General features: G+C 40.4%; 1 protein-coding gene across 3 annotated transcripts; it reads left to right on the plus strand.

The window, feature by feature from the left end:
* On the plus strand, positions 1-27,280 carry cplane1 (ciliogenesis and planar polarity effector 1). 3 transcript variants are annotated; one of them, XM_023279763.3, is made up of 49 exons: positions 6-6,257; positions 6,369-6,504; positions 7,124-7,243; positions 7,547-7,776; positions 7,897-7,994; positions 8,074-8,230; positions 8,342-8,445; positions 8,959-9,141; positions 9,440-9,689; positions 9,814-10,008; positions 10,356-11,125; positions 11,291-11,481; positions 11,788-11,865; positions 11,958-12,113; positions 13,779-13,943; positions 14,034-14,265; positions 14,378-14,514; positions 14,604-14,821; positions 14,973-15,137; positions 15,462-15,609; positions 15,697-15,806; positions 15,901-16,050; positions 16,142-16,253; positions 16,591-16,906; positions 16,999-18,123; positions 18,501-18,652; positions 18,744-18,829; positions 18,918-18,982; positions 19,303-19,573; positions 19,654-20,028; positions 20,124-20,786; positions 20,873-21,039; positions 21,130-21,217; positions 21,308-21,377; positions 21,909-22,043; positions 22,267-22,335; positions 22,436-22,521; positions 22,869-23,109; positions 23,247-23,500; positions 23,633-23,720; positions 23,881-24,030; positions 24,236-24,278; positions 24,410-24,541; positions 24,795-24,975; positions 25,079-25,134; positions 25,211-25,369; positions 26,052-26,194; positions 26,332-26,597; positions 26,789-27,280. In XM_023279763.3, exons 1-49 carry the CDS (start codon positions 6,177-6,179, stop codon positions 26,942-26,944), a joined length of 9,723 nt encoding a protein of 3,240 aa, XP_023135531.2. In that variant the 5' UTR covers positions 6-6,176; the 3' UTR covers positions 26,945-27,280. The 3 variants fall into 3 exon arrangements, with proteins under 3 accessions (XP_035808508.2, XP_023135531.2, XP_035808507.2); XM_035952614.2 differs by having other exon boundaries at positions 7-6,257; positions 13,776-13,943; XM_035952615.2 differs by lacking the exon at positions 26,789-27,280 and having other exon boundaries at positions 1-6,257; positions 13,776-13,943; positions 26,336-26,517.
* Positions 27,281-27,910: the final 630 nt, after the last annotated feature.

A 27,910-nucleotide genomic window follows, 5' to 3' on the forward strand; every position in this document is an offset into this window, starting at 1 on the left:
TTCATATTACATTTGTAGAAAGTGGAATAAGAGTGTCAGTGTACATTTCTGTGTCGAAATCAGGAATCTGTTTTTATGTTTTACATTTTGCTTCCTGAGGTGGATGCGCCTAAAATTAGAGCATTTATCAATATAATAGCCTCCTGTCTTGTTACTCTTAAGGACAAGAGCTATGTGACATATTCAGATAGGAACGGCGGTCTATGCTTGGCTACTCAGCCAGCCTAAATCTAATAATAGTTCCCTGTGGCTGCCAAAATGAACATGCTGTAAGTCTAATGGCATCACAGCATGAGGTGATGCATTATAGAGGAGAGGTAAATGTACCTGTGAATTTCTATAGGAGCGTGTGACTGAGCATGACATGTCAGGAGCTGCTGTCATACGAGTGGAAAACATTTTGACATGGCAAAGTAGGAAATACACTGGTGTAGATGCCTAAATTAATGGTTTCATTCTACCTAGTGGCTCCAGTTTCAGGGTACTGGTGTTGCAGACTCACCGGCACACATATTTATAATGGATCCATTATTAATCTGATTACTAAAATCTGTGCTTTTCTTAATATAACAAGTCAAAATATGATAATTGTTGAAGAAATGATGAGCAAACACAACTGCAGTCACTCAACAAGATGCTTTTCTAGTTTGTTTTCATCTTGAACTATTAGATTAATGCCACTTTTTGTCTTTTTTGTATAAAAGTACAGCCAGTAGTTAGCATAATTAGCAGAGGCAGTGGCTAACAGCTAATGGCTAACAGCTAATAGGCTCATTTTTATTTAAGGCTTTCCAGAATGCACACAACGAAAGGAGTCTGGGTTTCCATATTTGTCAGAAATATACACATTTTCCTGCTATTTCTGAACAATGAATCAACAAAAATGAATTGGAATTTTTATTGTCATTTTTATCGTTTTGGCACTGATATGCCTTTGATGCTAGCTCAAACCTAAAAAATGTGTCTGACCAGGAAAACCCCTGACATTAAATGGACTTGTATCAATCTTCTAATCCAGCATCCAAGAAAAACTGAATAGGTGTATAATGCATTTTTTAGCTGACATCATTTGTTGGATTTAGTCCTGTTAATTAGACTGAAAGTCACTGCACCTGGCAAAAAATAGTTTGCATGTAACCACAAGCAAAACCATAGCTTTTGTTCTTATACTTCAGTTTTGGTGGATATCTAAAAAAAAAAAAAAAAATGCAACATGCAGTGAAAATGAATGAGCTTTGTAGGTGCTGGGAGGTAGATTTTATTATCTTTGGACAGAGCAAGGAAAGTTGTTTCCCTATTACTTTATTCTATGAGTCAGCAACTCTCTGCAAGTAATATTCATGCATGCTTTCTTTTTTAACAGTATCAAAATTGCACTATTTATCAAAGCAAGAAACTGTGTAAACATCAGATTATCAACCCTTACTTTAATCACGTGTTATGTGCAGTTTTGTTGGAAAATAAAGCCAAATTTACACTTAAAACATATTTAATCAAAATGAGCTTACTTTTACAGATCTCATTAAAAAAATAAACAAAAATAAATTGTCTTCAGCAGCCAGATTCTGTAGAAAACAACCGAGATGCCATAACTTACCAGCGGTTTCAGATAGTTTTCAGGTGAACTGCAGGCAGTGTTTACATAGAGCAGAGAAGAGACAAGCAACCAAGAAAAGATTGAGAAAAAAAAAATCCACTTGAGCAACAAAATAATTGCAACGAGGTTTAGAAATAGCGTACAGAGGAGCAAGTTGTTGGAAGATACATTCAGCACAATGAAATGTCTTTCTAGTGTGTAGTTTGTAGAGATTATAAAAATGTAAGTTGTGAAATATCTATAGTATGTAGACAAACTTTGTTTCCTAGTGTTGGTAAAACCTGGGGTAAATGATAAACATAGTAAGTCAATAATAAAAAATAAAACAATGTATCTCTTAAATTTAACTTTTACTATTTCTCTCTCTTTTTTGAGGATTTATGATATTTTAAGTGTTTCATATTGTATTCAAAACAGTTATCTGTACTGCTAGTCATGGTTGTGCTGTTTCCATGGAGGTGCAGGACTTCATGTTGCAGTGAAAAATGAGTGCACAGTGCGGAAAAATGTGACAGGAGCAACAAACACTTGGGATTCAGAACATTAAACTCTCAAATTCTGCATCTTTGACCCACAAGATATAATTTTTCAGCCCTTTTCAGCCCCAAAACCTGAATTCGAACACCACATTCATAGCAAACAATCCTGCACTCAGCACTTTACAAACTGATCAGTCTCCTCAACAGTAACAGAAGTATGTGACCATAGAATTCAACCACGCAAACCCAGCCTTCAAAAACATGCTTTTTATCTTTTAAGGAGGACAGTGAAATGCACACCAAGCACTGAGATCTGCAACAGACATACTCTGACCCACTGTTGCTGAGGAATATTGAATTGTTTCTTGACAGCTCCCCGAGTGTCATTTTTCAGTATGAATGAGGCCTGCAGATGGCAAATGAGGTTACCATGCCAACTGATGTCCCTGTATTGAACAGAGAAGATATAGATGGGAAACAGTTCTCTGGTGAATAACATGTTGTTAAACTACAAAGTAAAAGGAGTCCGCTTTGGCTGAAGGAACATTCGGTAAACACGATCCTCTGTGGTTAAACATGAAATCGCCATCCTCATGTACTGGCTAATAATTGTTCAGTTTGCAGAAGGATCAACCATAAATCTTAACCCAACAACCACCGCTGGTATGTCTTGTTGAGAGACAGACGCATTCAAATAAACAGTAATTACAGAGCAGAAGTTCATTAGTCCAAACTATTCTTCTATGATCTAATGTGTAGGGTGGTTCAACAACATGCCTGTGTGGATATACTGTATATTTGCATTTTGTAACACTGTTTTAAAGATGCCGCAGGAAATAAAAGTCCACTATTATCATTTACAAGCGGCTAATCATATTTTATGCTCATTTACTCATTTTCCCTTTGTATTGCCTGGCTAATGTTGCATATCTGGGCAAATCTGAACGAAAATGTTTTAATTTAAACAAACAAAAGCATTTATTGAGTATTTAGAGGATTGTGCATTTAGTTATTGAACACCACTTTGCTATATATTTTGCAGTTATGACCATTTACGCTGACTGATGTCAAAGATTAAGCACAGATGAACCTAAACATTCAAGATTCAAAAGGCGTTTTTTTGCTGTGCAGTGAAATGCAAAATGACTGCACAATAACAATTAGAAACATAATTGTTTAAAAACAATAAAACGTTAGAAAAAGTCACAGTGTCTAAGTAATGAGGTAGAGATTTTGATTCTAAACAATGGATAATAAACATCTAAACCATAGGCTAATAATTTGTGGGAGAATATATACTAACATGCAAACACACCCCAAGGAATAAACCAAGAGAGATAATCATGTATTTTTGATGTATTTTTGCCTAAAAGGATGACGATAATATTATGGTTGTGTTGTTCTGTCACACAGCAAATTGGTGACAAAAGAGTGGACAAGCTATTACAACAAAAGTCTGTCTGTGGCAGTAACAGTTGGTTTCTTGATCTGTCATACTGGTTCTGCTTTGGCCGTGTCATTGTGTCTGCATGCATGTCAAGCTGTCCCTCCTAAGACGCTTCTCGTCGGAGCAGAATGAACCTGGCGCTGACACTAATAAAGAGCTCCATCTGCGTCTGGCAGGCAGAGGCAAATGAACCAATTAAGGTCTGGCGAAGTCTCCTCTTCGCACCTATTGGCAATGGCAGCCGTCATCTCCATCATGATGAAAAGGAGAGAGAGCAAGGGTAATTAAATACCAGCAGGGGCCGGGGGGGCAAACCTAATAACTCTCTGTAACAAGCCAATAAGAGACTTCATTGCTTAAGGGTTCACGCAATCCAAAGCATGTTAATAGTGAAGACGATCACTTACTGCACACTAACATTCAGGCAGCTAATAGGCCCTGCAAGATCCTGGGAGAAAATTGACCTTGTTAAGAGATATCTGGAGTAGCTACAAGGCAAAGTACAAAAAGTCTCTTTATGCTGCTGTTTATCTGCCACAGTGATCTCGTCTGCTCTAGTCAGAACTGGCTTTTCATATGAACTCAAAAACACTTTACCACGCTGGATATAGGTGCAGTGTTGAGCCCTGTTGTAGCACGTTGCCATCTGCTGGAAACTGAATGCTTGCACAACAATTCTGCAGCAGATGTGAATGCTACAATTAATACTCACTGACCATTATTATTGCCTCTGACCACACATAGAGAAGCAGCTGATAGATGATGGGACAGACTGTGTTACAATCATCCCGAGCGTTCATTTGAATTGTTCAAACATATGCTTGATTAAGGCTGGACACGCAACAACATAGTGAATGTAAATAGTATATTAGGTAGTTTTTATTGTGTGCACCTCATCCTAGTTTTCTGTTTTCATTTAGTTTTCTGGGCCCAGACAGTTTCTTCAGAGGCAAAAGGAAACAAACAAACAATGTTGCACATTTGGTGGTGCTAATGTAGGCATCACAGGCTGCAAAATTTTAAGGAGACAACACCAATATAATACAAAGATTGAAAAGGAGTCAGTAATAGGATTTTTTTAGTCTTGCCATGGATTTCTTAGTTAGTCAGACAATTAAAATTATGTTGTTATTTCATAGGCATGAGGCAGAAAGTCCTGCAAACAAAACTGCACAACTGGCAAATGAAACAAAGAGACATTCAACATAAGTGATCATGGGTGTATATTGCACAAATGAAATACAAATAGTCATTTTCAGAAGGCAAAACCATGTTTTTTTCATGCACTGCTTAACTTTCAAATTTAGCATGTCTTTTTCCAGACTAGTGGAAAGAAAAAAAACAACCAAAATATACACATTGGCGTTTACTTTTACTACACTTGGTCTAATGGCTACGAGAAAAAAAATAAACATACAATTTCATGCAACTTCTAATAAAAAAAAATAATTCTCTTTATGTAAGTAGTCAGCTTGGGAAGTTGCATGGCTATGTCAATTACTTAAAATATTTTACCTGTAAACAGAGGTTTCCAGTAAAAAGTTGTGGAAATTTCCAAAACATCTCTTTCAAGGCTGTTTTTGAGAGAGAAATCAGAACTTTAGTAACATAACATGAACCAAACTTCCCAGCTTTATTCTTATCCAAATTCTGAAGATTTTTACAGGGAGTAATGTTCATATCTCAACCATAGTCATGATTTATATAACATATTATTCCAAAAAAATATGTTTTTTAGACTGTTGACAGTATTTTTTTTTTTTTTTTTAGATTTTTGCGACTGAGTAAAAGAAATATCCAAAATGCCTTTTGTTTTAAAAAAAAACCTTTAACTATGATGTGTCAACAAACTGAATAAAAAAAACGTTTAAGATGATTTTATCCCATGTTTACATTTCACAGAATATGAATGTAAATTCAGGGCATTTTTAGACATGATATAATGCCCTATTTGCATATTTAAGCATACATTTTCACCAAATTTGTAATAAAAAATATTCTCTTAATATAAATACTCATCTGCAGAGGTTTCATGTTGAAATGGAACCCATTAGTTAATTTATTTTTTACCCTGTTCACAGGTTCCACTCTTCTCCGCACGGCGTCGGTTACAGCCGGATACGTTCCTACGGCAACGAGCTGAAGCTTCCTCCTGGAGGATCATGGGAACGATTCTGGCTACTGAAGCGGAGGGAGTTTCGAAATATTTCACCATTATCTACGATACAACACCCGAAAGCTGTAGTTATGTTATCATTCTCGCAAACATTTGATGTGAGCATAACCTGTGAGTACGGCCTGTGCAGGTGAAATACTCAGGCTTTTTTACCGGACCAATTCTCCGCGCATCAAGCCAAATAAGCTAGGTGGCTAATGCTAGTTAACTGCGCGTTAACGGTTCAAGGAATGGATGTGATCATCTAACAACATGAAACATTAACAATGTCGGTTATTGACGCAACCGTAGAATGATTCCATAGCATTATTAGGCGGGATATATGTAGCTAGCTATGTATCAAATCAAAATGTTTACAATAAACTAAACAGCTAATAACTAACAGCTAATAAACTTGCTGCTTGCCAGCCAAAGTAGTCTCCACCAACCTTTCCTGAATGCATAACTACGAGGAGGAGCTGATGCTGCTTTTTAAACATGGAGCTGAAGTTGGAGGTTGTGTTGTCATCCAGCATCAAACGGAAGAAGCCATGGCCACGGTTCTGCTGGCTTGGGCAGGTAAGGAGATGATTAGCAGTAAAAGGAAAAAGCATTTGAGCTGGTGTTGACACTAAAGGTTTGCTGGCTATGTCAATGTAAAATGATAAAATCTGTGTTGTCACTACTCAGGAGAAGGAGTCGGTTTTTCTGTTAGATGACAAACGGATCAGTGAGATCAACATGGCATCTGGTCGCACCAAGAAGAGAACTCCTAAACTCCATCATTTGCTCAACAGTGTGGTGACAATGGCTTCATCCCACAATGGTGAGCTTAACGTGGAAGCTAAAAAAACAGTTTACTAGTCTTGATTCTGATCATACCCGACTCGTCTCTTGTTTCTATACACCTGGAATAACGTTCAGTATGTGAAAATCTTACTGAGAGTGTCTAATATAGTTGGTGAGTCTTGATCTTTGAGTTTACGGCTAACAACTTATTTGGAAGTTGAAAATTTTAAGTTTAAAACCTGCATTTTGATAACGATGCAAGTTTTAAATGCTGAAACAACCACCAGGCAAAAAACAATTTCTTCCTACAGACTGTCACTCTTAAGAGCAGCTAAATCACTCTATAATGATAGTGCTCCATTGCATTATTGTCCCCTTACCTCATGTATAGAAAGTGTCAGTAACCCAGTTTTGTAAATAATTTTAGTTATTCCTATCACAAGAATCTACACAATTCACTTTAAATATGCATTTTGGCACATATCTGTAGTTGTACATAGTAGTTAAACACCTTTTCCTATTCTTAACCCGTTATCTGCTGTAAAGTACATGTCAGTTTTTGTGTGAATACTTTCAGAGCAAATGAGAAATTGAGTGAAATTACTTATATGTGTACACATACACGACCAATAAAGCTGATTCTGTTTGTTTTTCAGGCATGTGGCTTTGTGGACTTTTGGTCTCAGGAGAACTGTTTCTGTGGAACAGGGATAAAGATTTGTTGAAAACTGCTGCAGCTGTCCCGGATGTAATTCAGACTATTACTTCTGCTCAAGGTATGTGCTATATAAAGACACACATGGTTGGCTAGGTGGCAGACAAGCTGACTGGTTTAATCTGGGATCAGTTTGCATAGCTTTTGAGCATCTTGTGTGGATTGTAACGTGTCAATATACCATTTCAACCTTAATATGCTGTTGCTTGGAAAATCTTGACGCAAGATATAGAAGTACCTTTTTATCCTGGATTCAACCATGGCTGCAGGTTATGAGTGAGTGTTTGATGATGTTTGCTTTATGTGTGGTGCGGTGTGAGCATTTCAGTGAATTATTAAATCTCAAATCTGTGTATTTTCACAGCTTCCACAAGGCTGTCTCTTCAGGTTTCATGGGATGGGATGCGGGTTCTCCTGGTAGCCATAACTGGGCAAGTGTTCCTGTGGGAGTGTCTGGATGCAAGGGATTTGACAGGACTGCGAGATGGCCACGTCAAGGGACGCTGGGCACATATACAGCCCCTTGAAGATACCATTTTACCCTCTTCACAAGACAAAGAAGCATCCCAGCACACCATCTTTGTGAAGACAGAGGTGGGTTTACTAAATTGAATTCATATGTGTCATGTTTCAAACTATGGACAACTTTACAGTACTGTTTTCTATTTTCTATACGCCTTACATTGTATTTTATCTTTCTCCAAACTTCCACAGGTTTTGGGTGATTCCTGCTTATCAGCCTTTGTTTTCACATGTGGGAAGAAGCTCATCATCACCTGCCTTAAAATACAATGGCAAGAATGTCATGCGGGGTGAGTGAACAGGTCTGTGTAACAGTCAGGACTCTCCCTGGTCATTATAGCCGTTAAAAATGCACATGTTTCTTTGTAGTTCTTTGGGATACAGCATACAGTGGGCCACCAAGACATACCCCATGTCTCATCTCACCCCACCCTGTCAACCAGTAAAGTCCAGAGGTGCCTTGGTGCCGGCCATCTCCCCAGACGGACGACTGTTAGCTGTCGTCCTGAACCAAAGACAGCCAAAAGTGAGCATCTGGCCTGTCTGTTTCTTCTTTCACATTGTAATCACTTTTTTTCCGGGCTGTTGACGTGCATCGTTGTGAATTAAAATGTGTATTTCTTGTTTTGGAATGCAGACTACACAGGTCCTCTTTGTGAGCACACAGAATTTTGTCTCAGTATCAAGTGACCTTGGAGGATGTGGAAGTAAAAAAATGGAGATCCCTTCCAAATACATAAGGTCAGTACGCATAGAATAGAATAGATCTTTGTTGTCATTGTTAAACAACAACGAAGGACAGTTTAGCACCTTGGCAATAATTAAATTATTAAACATGAAGTAGTATGTGCAAATAGTGCAGAGTGGGGGGTATTGCGCTTCAGCAACCCGTGTCGTCCGTCTTTTCTTGGTTTGTTGGGAAAGATGGGGTGCACTTAACAGCCGGGAAGACGCTGTTCTTTAGTCTGTTAGTGTTTGTTTTGATTGTCTGAATGACTTACGTTGTGCAGCAGTCAGCTCACTGAGCTTGGCATCTGGCGAGATGTGGCAGAGATCAATGATTGAATTGTAGCTACATGAATCAAACAAGAAATAAATAGCACTGCATGATCACATGCTGGCATCACTGGAAAAGAAAAGGTGATGTGACATTAAGACTGCCACTTTGACAACTAGAAGTGTGCTACATCACTCCAAGCTGTTTTTAAAGAATGCCTTTGTTTATAAAGCGTCTTTACATGTCTTCTCTTTCAGGTCCTACTGGGTGGGCAGTGTCAGCTGGTCACCTGGAGGCCTTTTCTTGGCCTGTGTTCTGAAGAGAGGCTCCCTTCTTATGTTGACTCGCCTTGGGGGGCTTCTCACTCTAACAAGTTCTGGCTGCAGTGTTGACTTTGGGCCTGCACAGTTCCTACCACTACACCCTCTGGTGACGTACAGGTATACTTTAAATGGAAGCTTTTCTGCTTGTTAGAAATTTGTGGTTTGTTTGGGCTCCCATTCTCATTCTTCTCCTCTCATCTGTTACCTATTTTATCGACTGTTTCACTTTCACTTTTCCCTGATGGCTTTAGACCTGACTACTGGAAAGTGATAGTAAAACAGTCAATAGGAGTCTTGTCATTGTCTCTATTATCTTAAGCATGAAGGAAGTGTGACACATATGATGTTGTATTATGTATTATTGATATTTTTGCTCTCAGTGACAAAAGACTTTGTGTGTTTGCACCACCTACAGGCCACCAGTGTCTGCAGCCAAAGGGGAGGCCACTCTGTCCAGCTCTAGCCTGTCTGTGCGTGATGTCCTGAGACAGCGGTATTCTGTGACCTGGCATCCACGACTCATGTATTTCATTGTGTCTGATGGCTACATGGCCACAGTTTTGAGGATGCTAGACAAGCCTTCTCCTGCCCTGTTACTGAAAACACTTGTAAAAGACACTAGCAAGGATCTGGAGAACACCAGCCGGATCCTGGATAAATCACAGGTGATTAAGCAGTGACTTGTAGAAGGGGGAAGAGGGCTCTTATCTAGCATAGCATTGGCCTTTGTATGTTCTTTTTGGAGAATTATTCATGACATTACAGTTTACTCACATTCATTATTTTCAGATTCATGTGAAGGCATGGCTGGAGTCAGTATCGTCCTTGAATCGAGGTGGCAGCCTGGAAGAGTTCAAATCCACTGTGACGTGTGGACCCAACACCACAGACTCTATCATTTCAGCAGATGGATCCACTTTGCCTCCTTTCCTGATGGAACAGCAGACATTCGGTGGTACCAGGGAGCTTCTTGAAAGTGTACAGGTCAGTCAAATAACATTAGATAGAAAATTACAGTTTAAAATTTAGTGTGAAAATAGCTGGATGACATTGGCTTATAAAGTGCCATGACTGAGGTGTCAGTTGCTTGATTCGGCTGTGATGGCTGTTTTAATTTAATTTAATCTTTTTTCTTTTAACATTGATGTAACCCAACACATCTTTGGCCTGCTCTGGGACTACAGGTGGAAATTAGCACTTGTGCTATAACCTGGCATAATGCATCTCTCCCCACGGGGTTAATGTTGTTTGTGCGCTGTCCCATGGATCAAATAAATAAATAAATGAAATAAATGAAAATTAATCTGTTGTTTGTGTGTCTGCTTTCCTAGGCTCTCTTTGAGGATGACTCTGATGTAGATGGACTTCCTGCTGGATCCCATTTGGAGGATGGTGGTCGTTTGGAGTTTGCCTCAATGTTTGATACACTCCATGCCCTGGACACACACACTGACACTAGTCCAGATCATGAAAAAGACTTTGGTGAAACAGACAGGAAAACTCCTCTTCTCCGTAAACTTGGGAAGATCCAGAGGAGGCTGCTAACAGCTTGGGCTTTTGGCTTGTCTCTAGGAAATGCTGTGGAACACAGAACTCGTCTGCTGAGGCATACCCTTTGTTGTGTGGTGCGATTTGCTGCTTTGCTCCTTTTAACGCCCAGCTCGGTGGTCCAGACTGGAGAAAAGAGCACCTCTGTTTGCCTCACACACCTCATCAAAGCCCTCCTGTCATTCCTCCCCTGGGATAGCCCTCCCTCAGATGGCCCGTGCTGCTTAGGGCTGATGGTGGAGTTCAGTAAACAGATAGTACATCTTCTGCTCAGCCCTCACCCTGACCCCTACCAGACCAGTCAGTGTCATGTTTCATCTCAAAGTCTGTCCCGAGTCATGCTTATCTTGCAGCTGGTCTCAGATTCTCTTGACCAAACTTACAGCTTGCAGCAAAAAACTGTCTGGTCCTCTGGAGAGAAGGAAAATCCCTCCCAGCCGCCACAGCTCTGGCCTTCAGATGTATACTATGTGCCTCTGCTGCAGGATGAAAAGGAAGAGAAATCCAGTTTTGTGCAGCAGGCTAGACCTGTTCCCCAGAGACCATCCAGCAGGTAGGCACAGTCTCTTTTCCCATTTTATACATAGGAGATTATGAGCAAAAGGTTAATTGTTTTACCAGATGCTTGCTTTCACCATCGAATGTCATGTCGTGGATTGTTTGAATATAAGGCTGCCTCAAAGGCTAACGGGAGCTGTGATTTTCTTTTTTTGGCCAGATTGTTGGGAGTGTGGCAGCTGGTGTACAATATCACCCAAAAGTATATGGAAGAACTAAAAAGCTTTAAAGACTGTGATGGCTGGGAGGAGGAAGAGCAACAGCTGTCTGTCATCATGTCTCAGATCCAGACAGCTCTGCAGGCTACAGGAGAAAGACTAGAGGAAGGCCTTGCACTGCTGAGTTATCCAGGTCTGAAACTGAAGAATTACTTTTCTAACTGTGATTCTGATGCCAGCTATAGGAAACAAATTAATAGTGACTGTTAATTTGATATGCAAAAGGTGATGGACAAAATGAACTGTGGGCTCAGGAGTCACCCTCTCCTTTTTTTTCCATGTTCAATTTAATTTTTTAATTAATTTTAAACAAACCAAATGCAAAGTTGCAGCACAATAATTTAACTATGTCTCAGATGGCAGGCAAAACAAGTTATGTTTCATTATGTGTATATGATTATTATTGTTTAGCTTGAAATTTAACTCTTGTTTTCCCCAGGTGAACATCTATACCTGTGTGGCTTCTACCCAAAAAGTGCAGATATGTGGCAGTTACAAATTTGTGAGATTAACAAACGTAAGTATCATTGCTTCAGTTTTGCTTCAGTTTTAAGGACAATAATATATAGTCATGTTCAGGTTGAAATAATTCTCATGTCTTTCTGTTAGGTTGTGGTCGTAGCGTCTTCCAGGAGACTCGGCTTTGTCTGGCGCTCCTGTATAGTCTGTTATCACAGTACCATCTGAGAGAAGCTCAGGAATTGGGGGACCACATGGCCCAGCTAATACTGCACAGGGCTGGACTCCAGAAAGACAATACAATAGGTTAGTCATTGTCAATAATTCTTCAGTCTTGGAATTTTTATCTTTGAGTGAGTTCATGCAGTCAAGTTGTAAGTAGCTCCTGTCTGATTAATAACATCAGAGATGAGGGATGCATGATGACACTGGCATGTTAGCAGTATCAGAAGAAAATTTTGACATTGGACCAGAAAGAACATTGGCAAGCAGATGGCACCTGTCTAAATTACTTAAGTATTATATGGCATGTTTTACAGGTAAGTTTAAGTGGTTTAATTTTTGTGCACAGTGAATGGGTACACTTAAAAAGCATATTATTTTATGTCAGCATCTGGCAGTGGCCCCTCGTGGTAGGCTAGTCAAAATAGTTTGTTAATCCCTCTACAGGATGATGTTCTCTGCATCTAGGGAGAAAAAATATGTTCATATGTTGGTATTGGTAATCAGCCAAAATGAGTTTGGAAGTATTAGATATCAGCGTATTAGATATCGGCAAAAATCCACTATCAGGCATCCCTGTCAGAGTACTAAGAAGACAATATGTGTTTGAATGTCTAACGTTTAGTTCAGAAACATGTTTATATAGCAGAGTTCACTCCAGACAAGCCAGTTTATTTGAGACATGTTGCGTTGTTTTCTTAATTCATTATTTTTTTTATCAGAGATAATGCTCATAAACATTATTGAAAAATGTGCTAATTTTAGCCATAATGCAAGATTTGGCTGTTAGCTACATGGATTAGGTTGGTCATTCGAACAAAATACGGGAAAGTCACCAAAATATGAGGCAACTGAACAGAAGATACATGGTTTAAAGGAGTAAAGCATTTACAACAGGACATATTTAATGCAAGCAGTTAATACAAAATAATGCTAACCACCCCTCACAGTTAGGCAATATAACAGATTATCAGTATTACATTGCAAAAGACAAAGTGTAAAAGGAGGTCTGGTTGCTTTTTATCCAAGTTTTGGTATGACAATGTCCCTTCTTGATCTTGACGTGATTAATGTGTTCCCGATATTATAATCATCATTTTGCATCATAAATGTGGAAAATGAGTGAGGTGCTAATCCTTTCACCACAAATCAGTCAGCAAAGAATTAATCCCTTCAGGTTCTGGAAGTTAGAATTTTGCTCCATTATGATCAACAGTATTATACAAAAGTATACCAGAAATTATGTCATGGCTTGAAGTATGCAGCATGGGCATAAAAAAAAAAATGTGTCAACCATGCATATACTGTAGGTCTGCCTTGATTTCTCAGAGTAGCAACTGGTTTATTATTTCTGAGTTTAAGATGTGCTTTTTCATCATGCCGGCAATCAAATGTGTTCAAAGTAGTTTCCAGTGAAAAGCCAACAGCCATAAATTCATAGAGGGAGGAGAGAGATGGGATAATGACACACATTTTACAGATGATCTCTCTGTAGAGACATTGATGGTGTGCACTGGGTTGTATGAATGCAATATGTCACAAATGAAAGAGAGCTAGAAAGAGAAGTATGTTTCCCCAGTGAGTGCTGAATCTTTGGTTTGGGACTGTCAGGAAGTACTCCAATGTTATTTAGCCATTTGAAATTCATTGTGGACAAACCATGAAACCAGCTTATTTACACAACAAGAGTAATTCTCTTTGATTGGAAGACATGTTATTTATTGTGCCTGTCTTTGTGCCCTACAGTAGATTCTCTTCCTTGCTCATGGCTGCCGATGGACCTCCACAGTGATGCAGCCTGTGCAGTGGTTCAGACCCTGGGCAGATTCATGGCCTCTTACTTCACCAACCAACCGCTCTACATCCTGCCCCCTCACAATGTGGCCGTCCTGCCTCCTTTACATTTACCTCATGGTGTGTTTCCAATGCTTATTTGTCAGCTAAAAATATGATTTCTTCAATAACATTGCTATTTGGTTATATATATATATTTTTTTTTCTCAGCCCCCAGTGTTGGGCGTTTGGTGCCGCTGTGCCAGGAGGAGGTGGCTAAAGCAGTTCGACAGCAGCATCTCTCAGAAGTATGGACGGTGGACTATGCTCAGGACCTGCTCCTGATTGGAGGTCTGCTTCCTGAGACTGTGTGGTTGGCTTATCATCTGGGGGACTGGAAGACAGCAGTGTCTCTGAGCCTTGCCTACACCAGTTACTGCACCGACCATTTAGACTTCATCCGGTCAGTTTAAAAACATATAATCAACAAGTCATACAACTACAACATGTTAACTTCAGTTTCAGACTTTAACTGTTTGTGGTTTTTTTTATGGATGTAACATCTTTTATGACAGGTTCAGGAGGAGAGAGCAACACCTGCCAGCAGCTTTAGAACCAGCAAGCATTTTTCAGGCTGAGTTGGAGTGTCTTCTCGACAACAAGACTGACTCCAAAGAGTTCACAAATAAAGATGGTGGCAAGAGCTTTACAGGTTAGTGAGACCTGAGAACTACAAGGTGTTCCCAATGTACTTAGAGCCCTTTCATTTTGATCTTGGTGTTGTCTTTATTTGTTTTTCAGATCCATTGGAAGGAGAAGACAGGGAGTTGTTACAGGTTTCCATACAGGAGATTCTGAAGGCATCAGTCATGGCGGGAGTGAATGTTATGTCCTCGCCCTTGTCTTCCTTGCTGGAAACAGCCAAAGACCTGTGTTCTTCCCTGGTTGCCCTGGTGCCAACTGGATTGTACCTCCCATCCCCACCTCTTTATTGCCCGCAGCCTTCTGCGAACACACAGGTAGAGTAATGGAACATCAACTTTGAACCCAGGAAGAATAGCTGCTGCCTTGCAAAAGCTAATAGGGGATCTTAGTAAAACAAACAAACAAACCTTCAGCACATTTATGTATAAACTCTATGATTAAATGCTGTCTGTGTCTCCTGGTTAGGACCAAATCGGGACAATGATGCAGCTTGCAGAAGTTGAATGTCGGCACAAAGTGTCTGGGGCTCTCCAGAGATTGCTCTTACTTCTGAGATCTGGCCGTTGTTGCTATCCTGCTGCCCAGTGGTACGTCGGCCGTCTGCGCCGTGCCAGACACCTGCTACATAAGGTATGTTTATACAAATTTGAAGAGTTTTAATTTGATTTAATGAGAGGCTTAAAGGCTTTTAAGCTAACAGGGCTGACATTTTTATTGTAAATAAAGAAAGGAAATCATGTGTAAAGCTACATTTCTCTTCCTCTTTGTTTTTCTTGCCACCAATACTTTTCTGCTTTACTACACGTTCATTTGTTCTTCATGCAAATAGGAAATTGGAATAAAGATGAAACCCCTAATTATGATTGGTTGTGTTCTGTAGAATAGACTACAAATGTGACCATAACTTACGTCAATATTGTCTTAACTAGAACAAATATCTGATGTTGTTTTCAGATCAAGAAGAAGTATTCCTATCCATCTGCTGTCAAAGAGGAACAGGTGTTCCCAGAGGGACTGATGAGGTTTATTGCTCGTCATGGATTTTTCAAACGGGGGCCTAAAAAAGACGGTCACCTGGACCCTGACACCATTCAGACTATTGGTAAGATTCCACTTATAGTGAATTGTTGACATCTTAATTAAATATCTCATTTCAGATTGTATTTAATAGATATATTTTTGCTGCCAGTCTGCTTTAGGGAGCTGTGTGCTTTGTGCTGGATGCTGCATGTCAGGGACCAGCTCTCCATTTGCTGCAGGAGGTATCAGGCTGCCAGACAGTACGGTAGAGATGAACAGGTATTATATTTCTGTTTGAGAGTATGACGTGTTAATGCATAATTCTTCTTAGCCAAAGATGCCCTGTGTATGTTTGTTTATTTGTATCCAATAGATGTCTGGTGATGCAGAAGTAACATCTGCCTGTGTTGATGCTCTCCACTGGGCCCGTCGTTTTTTGCCATTCTGTCGCTTCCTCAATGCTGAAGAAATCCTTCAGGACATACTGCTCAGCCTTGTGTCTGAACTACCGCCTACGTCTCTGGTGACATTTTCTCCCCTAATTGTACATTTAAGGTAAAACAGGGTGACTTTGAGAGAGTAAATGTTTCATCCCTGGCTGTTCCTCTTCGTAGGTTGCAGACACACTGGTGCGAGCCTTCCCTGATGAGGAGGAGTCTGTCAGAGTCCCTTTGAGAGAAAAGTATAACTCACTGCTGCAGAGACTGAGGCAATGCAGTGTCCTCGGTAAAAACACCTCTGGTTATTATCAAGTGGTTTTGAAATGCTTTGCAGTTGAATAGGCGTCCAGGTCTTCAGATGTTGATTAGTTTTTTGCTGTAACTTTTAACTCACATGGTGGATGTATTTTATTATTGCTAATTCATTCTAAAACTATTAGATTCTGTAGAGAATGTACTGGAAACTGTAAACATCTTGTTATTTCTAAACAACTTATTTCCAGCTGTAATGACCCCTTTAACTCTTTGAGTCACGTCATAACATTAGTTCTTTTACTTTGATTAGTGCTGGTTACATATTGTCACTGCATGCTAATTTGATAGTCACTCTGTCTGTTGTCTAGAAGGGGAACAAGAGGAGGAGAGCGAGCTGATGATGATTGTGATTCAAGACAAAAAAAGACAAAGGAGGAAACATCTGGCTCGCTTGAAGAGGCACTTGGCTCCCCCTGTGCTTCATCTGTGGGAGAAAGAAGAGGAAGAGGAGGACAAGGGAAGTAAACATGGGATGGCCATGTTAAGACAACTGTCACTGGGTACAAGCTTGAGCACCAGCACCTTAACGGAATGTGGCTTCCCTCCAGTGTGCAGTGATGGAGACACAGCAGAGAATACATCTGAGGCCATCTCACCTGAGCAGCACTGCAGAGCCCCAACCAGGTAGCCAGTGTGGAATAGTAGCTCTGCCATTTTTCTGAGGTCTTATGTTTCTGTGTTGTGGCTCATCCTCTGGTCTGTGTTGTTCTTTTCAGATGCAAAAGTGCTAAAAAAGTAAAACACAGAGGACATGCAAAGAAGGCTGCTGTTAAGACTGAAAGTGTCATTCAAGAGGAGGGTCATCGAGGCAATGCCAAGGAGAATGAGCAGCCCTCCCCGCCAGTGGTTGGCACCTGGGAGTTTGAGCTGGAAGATGAGGAGTATCTAAATTTCCTGGAGCTCTTCCTCAGCTATGTGCTTGAAAAGGATAGCACAGATGGAGGGGACTCAGGCAGTGAACTTCCTCTGCTGAAAGGCTTCTGCTCCCAGCTGAGGGAGAGAGAGTTGCATTCTCTCACCTTTGATGTGCTCAGCACTATACATCGGCGTCAACGAGATGGGCACCATCCTGCAAGAAAACACTTGAGCAATGAACCACCAGTGTTCAGAGCTGGGTCTTGCTACAAGCCTGTAAAAGAAGGTACATCTCCAGAGCGACAAACTCCCTCTGTCTTGAGTGAAACCCCGATGTCCAGGACCAGCCTTTCTGTCAGCTCTCATCCTGGATGGAGACCTGGGAGAAAAAAGGGTTTGTTTGGCCTCCGACAGCAAAGCAGTGTTCCTTTAGACCAAAGAGTGAAAGGAGCCCCTATTGGTTCCGAAACCAGCCCTGTTCAAAGTGCCTTTACAACGGGGAAGCCATCAGAGAGCTTCATATTTGGCTCTTCAATGTCTGTGGAAGCTGTGACTGAATTGCAGCAGGGCCTGGATCCTAAATTAGAGGCTCAGTTTCCAGAGCTGGCCAGGTTGCTGGAGTGGATGGTACGCTGGGCTGACAGAAGGGTGCTACTGGGACATCATGGTAAAAAGAAGAAAGATAAAGGAGGAAGAGTTGGGGGAGCAGCTGATGAAGGAGTTGTGATTCGTGTCAAAGCCTCAGCGCCTGCCATCCTCACCTCCCTCAGTTTGCTGGAGTGCAAGTACTCTGCTTTACTCGGGACTGACCACTGCAGTGCCCACATCCAAATTCCAGAAATGCAATTGACCGTAGCCCCTGTGCTGCAGCCTGAGGTGGATAGGAAGCTGGAGAGAGAGAGCAGTGTGGATACAGGCTACCCTGGATCAGCCAACACTCCCATCACCGGTCTTGATTACAATCTACAGCAACAAGAACTATCCATGTGAGAGCCTCTTGGGTTACTCACACTATTGAGCTGCAAACTAACACATGTACATAAAGGCGACTTTTCATAAGCTAGCCTGTGTTGTAAATGCAAACAAGTTATTTCAGAATGTGGGTGGTCAAATGGAATCTGAGAGATAAATCTTGGTCAGTATATGGAAAGTCTATGGACAATATGGATGGTCAGAGACTGTTAAATCTTTGCTTGAGAAAGACAAAATTGGCATTATCAGAGCAACTAGATAGATGATGATAGCATTATAGTAGTAAAAATATAAATGCAGGCCTTTGCTGAATTTGTATTTACTGGATTTTTTCTCGTTTACTCTATACATGATAATTTGCTGAATTTATATATGATTTGTTTCTTGGCAGTGCTTCTTGTACAGATGAACCTGAAGAGCTGACATTTCAGAGGACGCCTTTCCCTTCTGACCAGCATCAACTGACCTTTGATTCACAGCAGAGACAATCTAGTTCCCAGCAACCATCTCTGGATGACTTGGATGTTACATCTGAAAAAGAAGGTATGATTAAAAATTATACTTGGCCTTAAAAATTGCTGTAATGCAGACTTTTGTTTGATAGAACATTAATTTATGTGTCTGATATTTGCAGGCAAAGGTAGCGACAGTGAAGGCTTGGATGTGTCTTCTTCTGGTTCTGATGGGAAAATCTCTGGAAACATCTGCACACCTGAAACAGTTAATATTTCCTGTTACTATTCCCAGCATTCATATGTATCATCTAGGCTGTCAAGAGACACAAATAATTATTGCTTTTCCTTTCCAGAGTTTAAAGCTTGCGGACCTAGACTTGTCAGAAAAGGCTGACGATACGTCCAGTTCCACCTCTATGTAAGTTCTGTATTTAAAATGATTTACTTTATGTGAAGGTGTAAATGTTTTTCTCTATGGAGAGCTGTAGTAAGTTACTGTTGACATTACAGAAGAAGCTTGTTAAATATTGCATAACTCTTTTATATTTTGTGTCTTATAATGTACGATGTTAATTACAGTTAAGTTAACTTTAATTCTTTAACAGCAACCTAGAGGTTGTGAATATAAAACATGAAACCCGTTGTGTCATTTCCACATTTTATTGGTGGAACCAAAAACCAAAACATACAAAAATTGCTGCAGAAATTGAGTAATGAAATTGTCTGTTGTTGTTTAAGCCACAGTTATGCTGGAAGCCTGCATCCTCCTCCACACCCAGAGCCCTCTGATCCTCCCACCATCCAGTCTCAGGCTACAGTTCGTGCAGAACTTTCCGATTCAGCTGCCGTGCTGCAGCCCAATACAGCTGTAGATCCTCCAACTCCTCAGGCGCAAAGCTCCACAGATGATGCACCCACTGTGGATTCTACAACCGCCAATCAGCCATCGACTGCTCAGACTCCAGCAATGAGACAGCGTCTGGGTGAAGACTTATTCAGGCTGGTTCAGGTAAGAACAGACTGACAAAAACCAAACGATTTGGATTATTACTTTAACGCTTACCTGAAGGAATTTGTTCTTCATTACAGAATATCAACTACATGAGTATGATGGAAGTTTTGGGAGCTTCATTTTCCAGCCTACAACTTGCCCAGCAGAGCTTTTCTTTGGCCCAGTCTGACATGAACTCCTCACACCCTAATGTGCCATCATCTTTCAATACCAGATTCATCCCTCAACCAAATGTCGTACCCACTCAAAGTACCATGTCTGCGGCACCTCAAGTGCAGGCATCTGTGTCAAACTCGGGATCCAACAACCCTCAGCTCTGTCAGAATGCTGCAAGTATGTTTGCAGCTCAGCCTGCCATGCAAAGCTCAGCGAAATCCTTTTCAGCTGGCAATCAGTATCACAACAACATGAGTGTACCCTCCAGTGCCAGTGGTGCAGGGGTAAATAATCAGGTATTTGTGAAATGCTGTCTTCGATTGTCTTTCTGTGTAAGTAAATACTTAAATCACAGTGAAACCAGGCTGAACATGGACTCTCTTTTCTTCAGGAAATGCAGCCACTTTCTGTCCAGGCAGAGCCACCAGAAATCCAGTTGAAGGAGAGCAGGAGGTTGATCCCATCCTCCCAGGGACTCCTGGCCACGACTGACACCAGTCAAGCTATTCATAGTACTCCTGTACTGCTGCCTTCTAATGGCAGCATACAAAATGATTCCACATCCCAGATTCTGGGCCTGAAGTTACTTCAGCTCCACCGCTCTGTTATGCCCCAGCAAAGTACCACACACTATCCACCAGTGCAGCTGCAACAGACGCTGCACGCTGCAAACCCTGCAGCTGTTTGCAACAATGACCAAGCTACCTCAAACAGATCAGGTGGAGAAAAAAGAAATAAACCTTCAGTTCCAAAGAGACAGCTGAGTTTTAATCCTCCACATGAACCAGCTCTCAAAAACTCTCAACCCCACATCTGGCCATCAGAGCAGTCCAGAGGTCAACAGTTCTCACTGCTTCCCCCTGGTTTACCAGCTCACACACCTGCACCGATGCAAAGCCTTCGTCTGCTGCACTTTGAGTCTGTTTCACAGAACAACATCACCTTCCCCAAAATACCTTCACCATCTCCCTCCAGACCTTCCACTGTCATTGCACCTACATTACGAGAAGCACCTGTGATCAAGCTTCTACAGATTGAATCTGGGCCAAAAATGGTAAGCAATACTTCCATTACTTCAACATTTAAATTTTAAATTGTCTTGTGTTCTTACCTACTTAGTGATATCTGTCTCTCACACAGATGCTGCCCCTGGCTGCTCCTTCAACCCATATGACCCGTCTCATGTCTATGGAGGAGCTGAGGAGGCAGAATGCTGAAGAGGCTCGACTGCAGCTGCTTAGAGTAGACACATCCACTGAAAGCACCAGGAGGGCTGCCATTTCTTCCAGCTCAAACACCAGCAAAAGGCAATCATATATTAATTTAAATGCTTATGATTTGCTTTTTTTAAACCACTGATTCTTTTGTTCACTTTACTCATCTTGTGCTGTTCATAGGCAAAAGAGGAGAGAGGGGAAAGTGGAGAAGGCAAGAAAAACAGAAGTCACATTCAGACCAAACGAGTCTATCATCCCTACAAAAGAGGTAAAACATTAATTCTAGGAAAAGTTTTGTGAGCTTGCAAATATTAAGTTGTGACACTACAGTCACATGTATGCTTGAATGTATATTTAGCCAGAAGATGTGCCTGTAAGTGAGGAGCCTGCAGTTGCTGAAGAGGTCACCCCTGGATGGGATATTACAGGTGATTACCCTGCATATACCTTTTACACAGAGAAACTGATACACTGTATATTCAGAAGGTTTTGGTCTAAAAAATAAGCCCTGTACATTGCCTGTTAATATACATACATTTTGTCATATGTCAAAAATTCAAGGAATACACACCCCTAAAATGCGGAATGTAAAGATCTGCATTTTTTAGCTTCAGTTTACAGTGACTGAAGTTAGAAGGTTGCTACAACACCTGAAATGGAATACATAAATTTAGTCTACTTCTACTTTCTACTAATTTTATGCATTCCATTTTAAAAGTCAAAGACTGATGTTTCCCTTAATCCTCAATATGATTAGTGAGCAAATTCAGTTGAAGATGAAAAGCCTCTTTTGAACTTGCCATAACATTAATGCTCCCGAAAGGTTTGCTGAAACACCTTGTGAGAACCTTTAGAGTAATTTCCACACATTGAAATGTTTAACTCATGATCAGAAAAAAAGGAACTATTATCACATCTCATTTACAGCTCTGTTGATCTGACATTCTTTAACCCTACAGGATCCTTTGACTCTTCACTGACTGGCCAAAGATTGTTGGAAAAGGCTGTGTCCACTTCGGCTGAGCTCCATGCCTTTGCTTCCACACGTAAACGACCACCAGAGTGCCATGATGCTTTCACCAATACAGACCCAGGTGAGCTGGTGTTGAGGTCAGATTTCATACAGTGTTAATGCTTTAATGGTTTAAAACTGTTGTAATGTCATTACGAGAGGAAACTATGAACCCATTTGCATTTAAATGATAACAGGTTTGACTTTTTTGTTCAACATTTCATAAAAATACAGGTTTGTTTTGACTGGAAGTTTTACAAAACAAAGAATCTCAACAATCTCACTGTTGATTCTTCCTCTTTCAGCCTCTTCTCCAATGCTGGTTGATAAAGCCGTGTCAGTCCGGGCTTCTGTGATGGACAGTAGCCCTAAATGTAAGTTCATTTGAAAATGTGCGTACAAATCCAACGCACTGCTTTCTCATGTAGATGTAACCAGAGTGACACTGTGTGTATGTGTGTTTGGTCCATATAGCACAAAGTTCGAGAATTTTCCAGATGTGTAATGAAAACCCCATTCAGGACTCAGAAGAGACCCCACAGGAACCAGAGAGGATCCTGGTAAGAGTCCAGATGCACAAGGTGACCTCAGCATGGCATATGGATGAGTACAGCTCTTCCCTGCTCTGAATTTTGCTTGTGGATTCCAAAGCGGTGTCTGAATACATCAGTACACATAGTTACATTATGTCCTGAGTACATCATACAGAATGATCTTTATCTAAGTGAGAAAATATCTCAGCAAGTTCAGTTGTGGCATGACTTTTTCTTGGAGTGATCATGGTCCTGTGGCTCATATTTTCATCCATGTTGTACACACACATACCCTTTTGATCACATTCTGGTCACGAGTTACTTTAAGTAATGTAAAGTTTCCTTTTCTTTGCTTCATCATCTTTGTCTTGTAGGACCTGGGTGGCCGCCAGTTTCTAAGTGTTTTAGATTTAGAGGACATGATGCAGCATCAAGATGTGTTGCCGTGTCCCAGCCCAGGAACACAGGATGTTCCTTCCGTCCGCCCTTCTTCACCTACTTCTGCTCAGCTTCATGTTCTTGCAACATCTGTTATCAGAGGTTCTGCTGCTACTCCTGATCCACAACCTTCAGCTACTATTCCAGAAGATCTCCTGAAACCCACAACTCACCCAGGTCTTTTTATGTATTGATTGTTTTATACTGTTATGTCTTTATGCTGAATACAATCATGTCTGGTTTGCAGCACTGCACTACTAGTAGTAATCTGATCATCTTCCAAATATATTTGTATTCCCTACATATTCCTGAAGAGTTTCCTTCCTTGAGCCGCATTGAGCCCAGCAGAGTTTCAGAGAGAATCGCTCTACAAGACAGTGTGATGATCGATCCGTCTGACTCTGAGATCTGTCAGGCCATAAAAACACAGAGTCTTGCACCTGGTGGAGCCTCCTCCTCACCTCCCACAGTCTGGTTCTCCTCTCGCCTGACAGAGCTGGACACCCAGCTGGCTGCTCTACAGAACATTGCAGATCATCTGGAAAAAGACTTGTCAAACTCCAGGATGGTACATAAACATCTTGTTTTTGTACTGCGTATATCCTGTTTATATTTTTAACGTCAGCACAGTTTACAAACTGACTTCTAAGCGTGACATGTTGACAGATCTTTCTTTGTTTGCTCTGCTGTCTCTTTGTAGCTGGTGAATGACATTGAAAAGCTCACCCCAGATGTGGCTCCTGATGTGAAGACGAAGAAAACTGTCAGACTTTCTGTCCCACAGAAAGGTAGGACTAGAAAATATTCATCTATAATTTCAATGAAACGGCAAGCCCCTGAAAACAGTACAGAAAACACGAGCAAATGTAATAGAGAAATACTGTATATAGCACTTTAACATTGCTTTAAAAAACTCAGTTAACATCAGTTCCATGTTTTCTGCAACAGCGTGGCCACCAAGACCTGATCCAGACCTTTTATTTGAAGAGGAAAATCCAGAAAATGAATATTTGGTTCCGGAGAGAAAACCTTCTTTTCATCATTCTGCTTCCCTTCACAGTCCCCAAGCTGGTCCTTCCTACCTTCACTCTCCACCAAGTAAAGAATTTATTCAGGCATTGCCTCATGAAAATAATTAAACAACAAGCTAGTGTGCTGAAGCAACTTTAATCACTCTTGTTTGCTATTGCTAATGTTTTGCTAGTGTACTATTTGCGCTTGTGATGTTAGATGGAGGAAGAATTTCACTGCATTATTGTTGTCAGGTACATTCCTATAGTAATGTTTCATCTTTCATCTTTAGGGATTGAAGATCAGTTTGCTGAAGAATACGGGTTATCTCATGTGTAAGTTTAAACAGATCTGAGGTCTTCCAACCATTTTATGACTCACATTTTCTCTTAGGAATGTGCTTACCTTCATTTCCTTCCTCTTCAACACTTTTACAATATTCTGCCCTCTCCTTGTCGAACTCTAGATGGGCAGATGAGGATCTGGGTCAAACTGGGCTATCCGATACAGCAGAAATCTTAGCCGAGTTGGTAAAGGAAGGTTATTTATCTCCAACTGACTTGGATCTGTCCTCTTCACAGACTGCACATCCTAACAGGTATAGTTCCTACTAGAAATGAGATAGATAGATAGATAGATAGATAGATAGATAGATAGATAGATAGATAGATAGATAGATAGATAGATAGATAGATAGATAGATAGATAGATAGATAGATAGATAGATACTTACTTACTTACTTACTTACTTACTTACTTACTTTGGGAAACTCAAGGAATTCAAGTTCTTTAAAAATAGCTGTTTAAACAATCATGATTATCCCTGGGCTGAAAAGTAATTTGACCTGCAGCAGGCCAGAAAAGCCGCAAACCAGCTGGATGTCGCAGAAACGAGTCCTTCCGGAGGATGAGAGAAGAGAGCTGAGGATCTGGATGAGAAGGAAACAAAGGGAAAGACTGGCTGTGTATCAGAAACAAAGGGAAAGCCTGAGACAGAGGGAGCGCAAACCTTTCACTACCTCTTCAGCAGTGGTGAGATATGGTTGCCTTTTTACTAGAATTGCTATTTCAAGTGTATGCTGTGCTGTTTTGTTGTAATATTAAATCCACATTGTTGTTTATGCACTTTCTTCAGCAATCAGCAAACAGAAATCGAGCGTCTGTTGGGAGAACCAAAAAGGAAAAAGAAAAGTAAGTACCTATTTACATTGTCTATGCCCAGAGGACATGCAGTCACACATAAAAAACTGGTATTTCCCTTTTATAGGTTCATGCTTCTGGAGCAATTCAACCAGAGGACCCGTGAGGCTTGTTCTTTGGCCAAGGATTTTCCCAACTCTACTGTAACGCTGCACCGTTCTTCACACACTGAAGGTCCTCCAGTGACCTCCATCACACGGTCGACCTCCGCTCCACCCCCACACAGGTATTTTCTGCAACAGTAACTTGACCGGGATCTTGTCTCATTAAATAGTAATTGTACTCGGACTGAGCATGTGAGCTAATCATCAGTTATTCATGAATAATTCCAGGTTGGTTATTAGATCAGCCTTTAGATCAACATTCCTTTTACAAATGAGGGTGTTTGGATGATGAGGTGGAAATTTGACCACTATGGGATTATATTTTGGACTCATCTTCATATGTTTACAACAATTAGAATCTATAGAGATCAAAACCCATTTTGCATATATGCAGTTGCAAGAAAACATATGTGAACCTTTTCCAATTACTTGGTTTTCTGCAGTGTGTCATAGTCCATGACAATAAAAATAAAGTTACGATGCTTTCAAAATGAGTGTCATTGATAGTTGATATTCAGCAGTCAGCTTCAAACAAAAAAACAGCAAAAAAACTGAATAAAAATAGAACAGTCTTTGGAGGGTCTTTACCACCTGTTGTCAAACTTTTTCTTCATTTCGGTAATGATTGTTCTTAATGACTCTGGTTGTAATGGAGGGGACAGTGACGTACTACAGAATTAATTTTTAACTGATCCGATGCCTCTCTGGTGGTATTCTGTCGTGCAAGAATTTAAACATCTAAAATGCCTAAAACTATTACACGACATTGCATATAAAATATAGGATGATGACTATCTTTTCTAGGACTTCCAGTGCTGCTGTTGTTGATAAAAGAAGTCTTAAGCCCCACTCAGGACAAGCTCCTCCCCATCTTTGCTCACAGTCTGTGGATGTGCAGTGGCAGCCTTCAGAGGATTACCGCAGGAGACTGGGACTACATAGACCAGGTGTCTTAACCTTAATAACCTACAGTGATTTCTCACCTGTAAAAAAAAATACTTATGTAAATGTTTTACACTTAATTCCATGAAAGGTTGTCTTCAATTGGCAAACCTGATTTATGTTGTTTGACTTTTGGTTTTAGCAAGGTTTTTGCCAAAGGATCGTCTGTCTCAGGTGACCAGGCGTGGCATGATCTCTGACACAAAGAGCCAAACTAAACCGCATGCAGCCAGCCAGAGCGAGGAACGACATGTTGGATTCCAGAGAAAGATGGGGGTGAACAGAGGTGTTGGAGCAGGGACAGCTGTAGGAAGAGGGATCCTGTGGGAGCAGTCAAGAATAGAAGAGAGAGAAGAAGTGGACCGTCCAGAATTTAACAAGCTGCAGGGCCCAGAGGAGTCTAACATTGTAAGAATCTGGCTTTTCACCTAGAGTTCTGTGTAATCCAACCACTGTAGATGTAAAATAATGTCTCAATTACTCTCAATTGATTACCTGGTTCGGTTCAGATAAAGTTTCTTTTATTGCTGATAGTGTTGTTGCAACTATTTTACATACTTGACACATCATATCTTCATACTTTGTTGTATGTTTCACAGGCTTTGGCTGGGATTTTCAGTGACCACGATGAAGGTGCCAGAGCTGGTGTTTCAGGGATGGACTGGCTGGACAATCTGTCTGGAAGCGCGAGCAGCAGCCTCAGCAAAATAGACTGGGCTGCTATCGAGAGGATGGTGGCTGAAGAAGAACCTTGAGTGTTTCAAGGACAGAAAAAAGTGCCACCTTGACATTTAAGTAGATGGTGTATTATTCGAAAAAAGTAATATGCCAAGAGTTCTTGTGCCATTTGCAAATATTGTAAATTAGATTTAAACTGTGATAATAGAAAGTTTAATATACTAAACACATTTTATATGATCAACAGTGATATTTAATATCATAAAAATATCTTTATAGACTGTAAGTCCCACTGATGTCTGCTGTGATGTTGTGAAAATGTAGGTTTGTGCCATTTGTGTCTAAAGTTTTGTACATTTATACTTTATTTTTGCACATGATTGGCTGCCTTAACAAATAAAAACTTCAAAGCATTTCTCTCCCCCTTTCTTTGCTATCACTGTTCCTCACATGAGCCTGTTTACATGGTCCTGTTCATGTTTGTGATCCAGTGGGTAGCTCTATATTGTTTGACTTATTGGGGGATTTCAGCATTTATCACTCAGATTGATACATTTACATAATATTTAATATAAACAGCACATTTCAGCTGTTTAGTTGTCTTGCACACTGGATTTTGTAGTAGAGACATAAACATATCTATTTGACTGATTTGATTGTTTTTTTAAAACAACAAATAAACAGAAAAAGGTTCCTTTTTAAAAAAATAAATAAATAAAACTAAGTTTAGCAAAACATCAGCAGCATATGTAAGTTAGACATACCTGTAACAAATTAGATTGGAGAATGTAAAATTGGGGATAAAATGGGGGTCCAGACAGCATATTCAGTCAGAGGTTTTGTGTTGTTGTTGCTTAGTATCGTAATTTAAGTAGAGTCCTATTCTAGGATAAAGTGATTTAGCCAATTTCTGTTTGTGAAATAAAACAAAACAAAACAAAACAAAACAAAACAAAACAAAAAACAAAACAAAACAAAACAAAACAAAACAAAACAAATGCAATGATGTGAGGAGTTATTTTAGGGCACTAATTGCATAGTGA

Source organism: Amphiprion ocellaris, chromosome 17, assembly GCF_022539595.1.
Source record: "Amphiprion ocellaris isolate individual 3 ecotype Okinawa chromosome 17, ASM2253959v1, whole genome shotgun sequence".
NCBI classification, from domain to species: Eukaryota; Metazoa; Chordata; class Actinopteri; family Pomacentridae; genus Amphiprion; species Amphiprion ocellaris.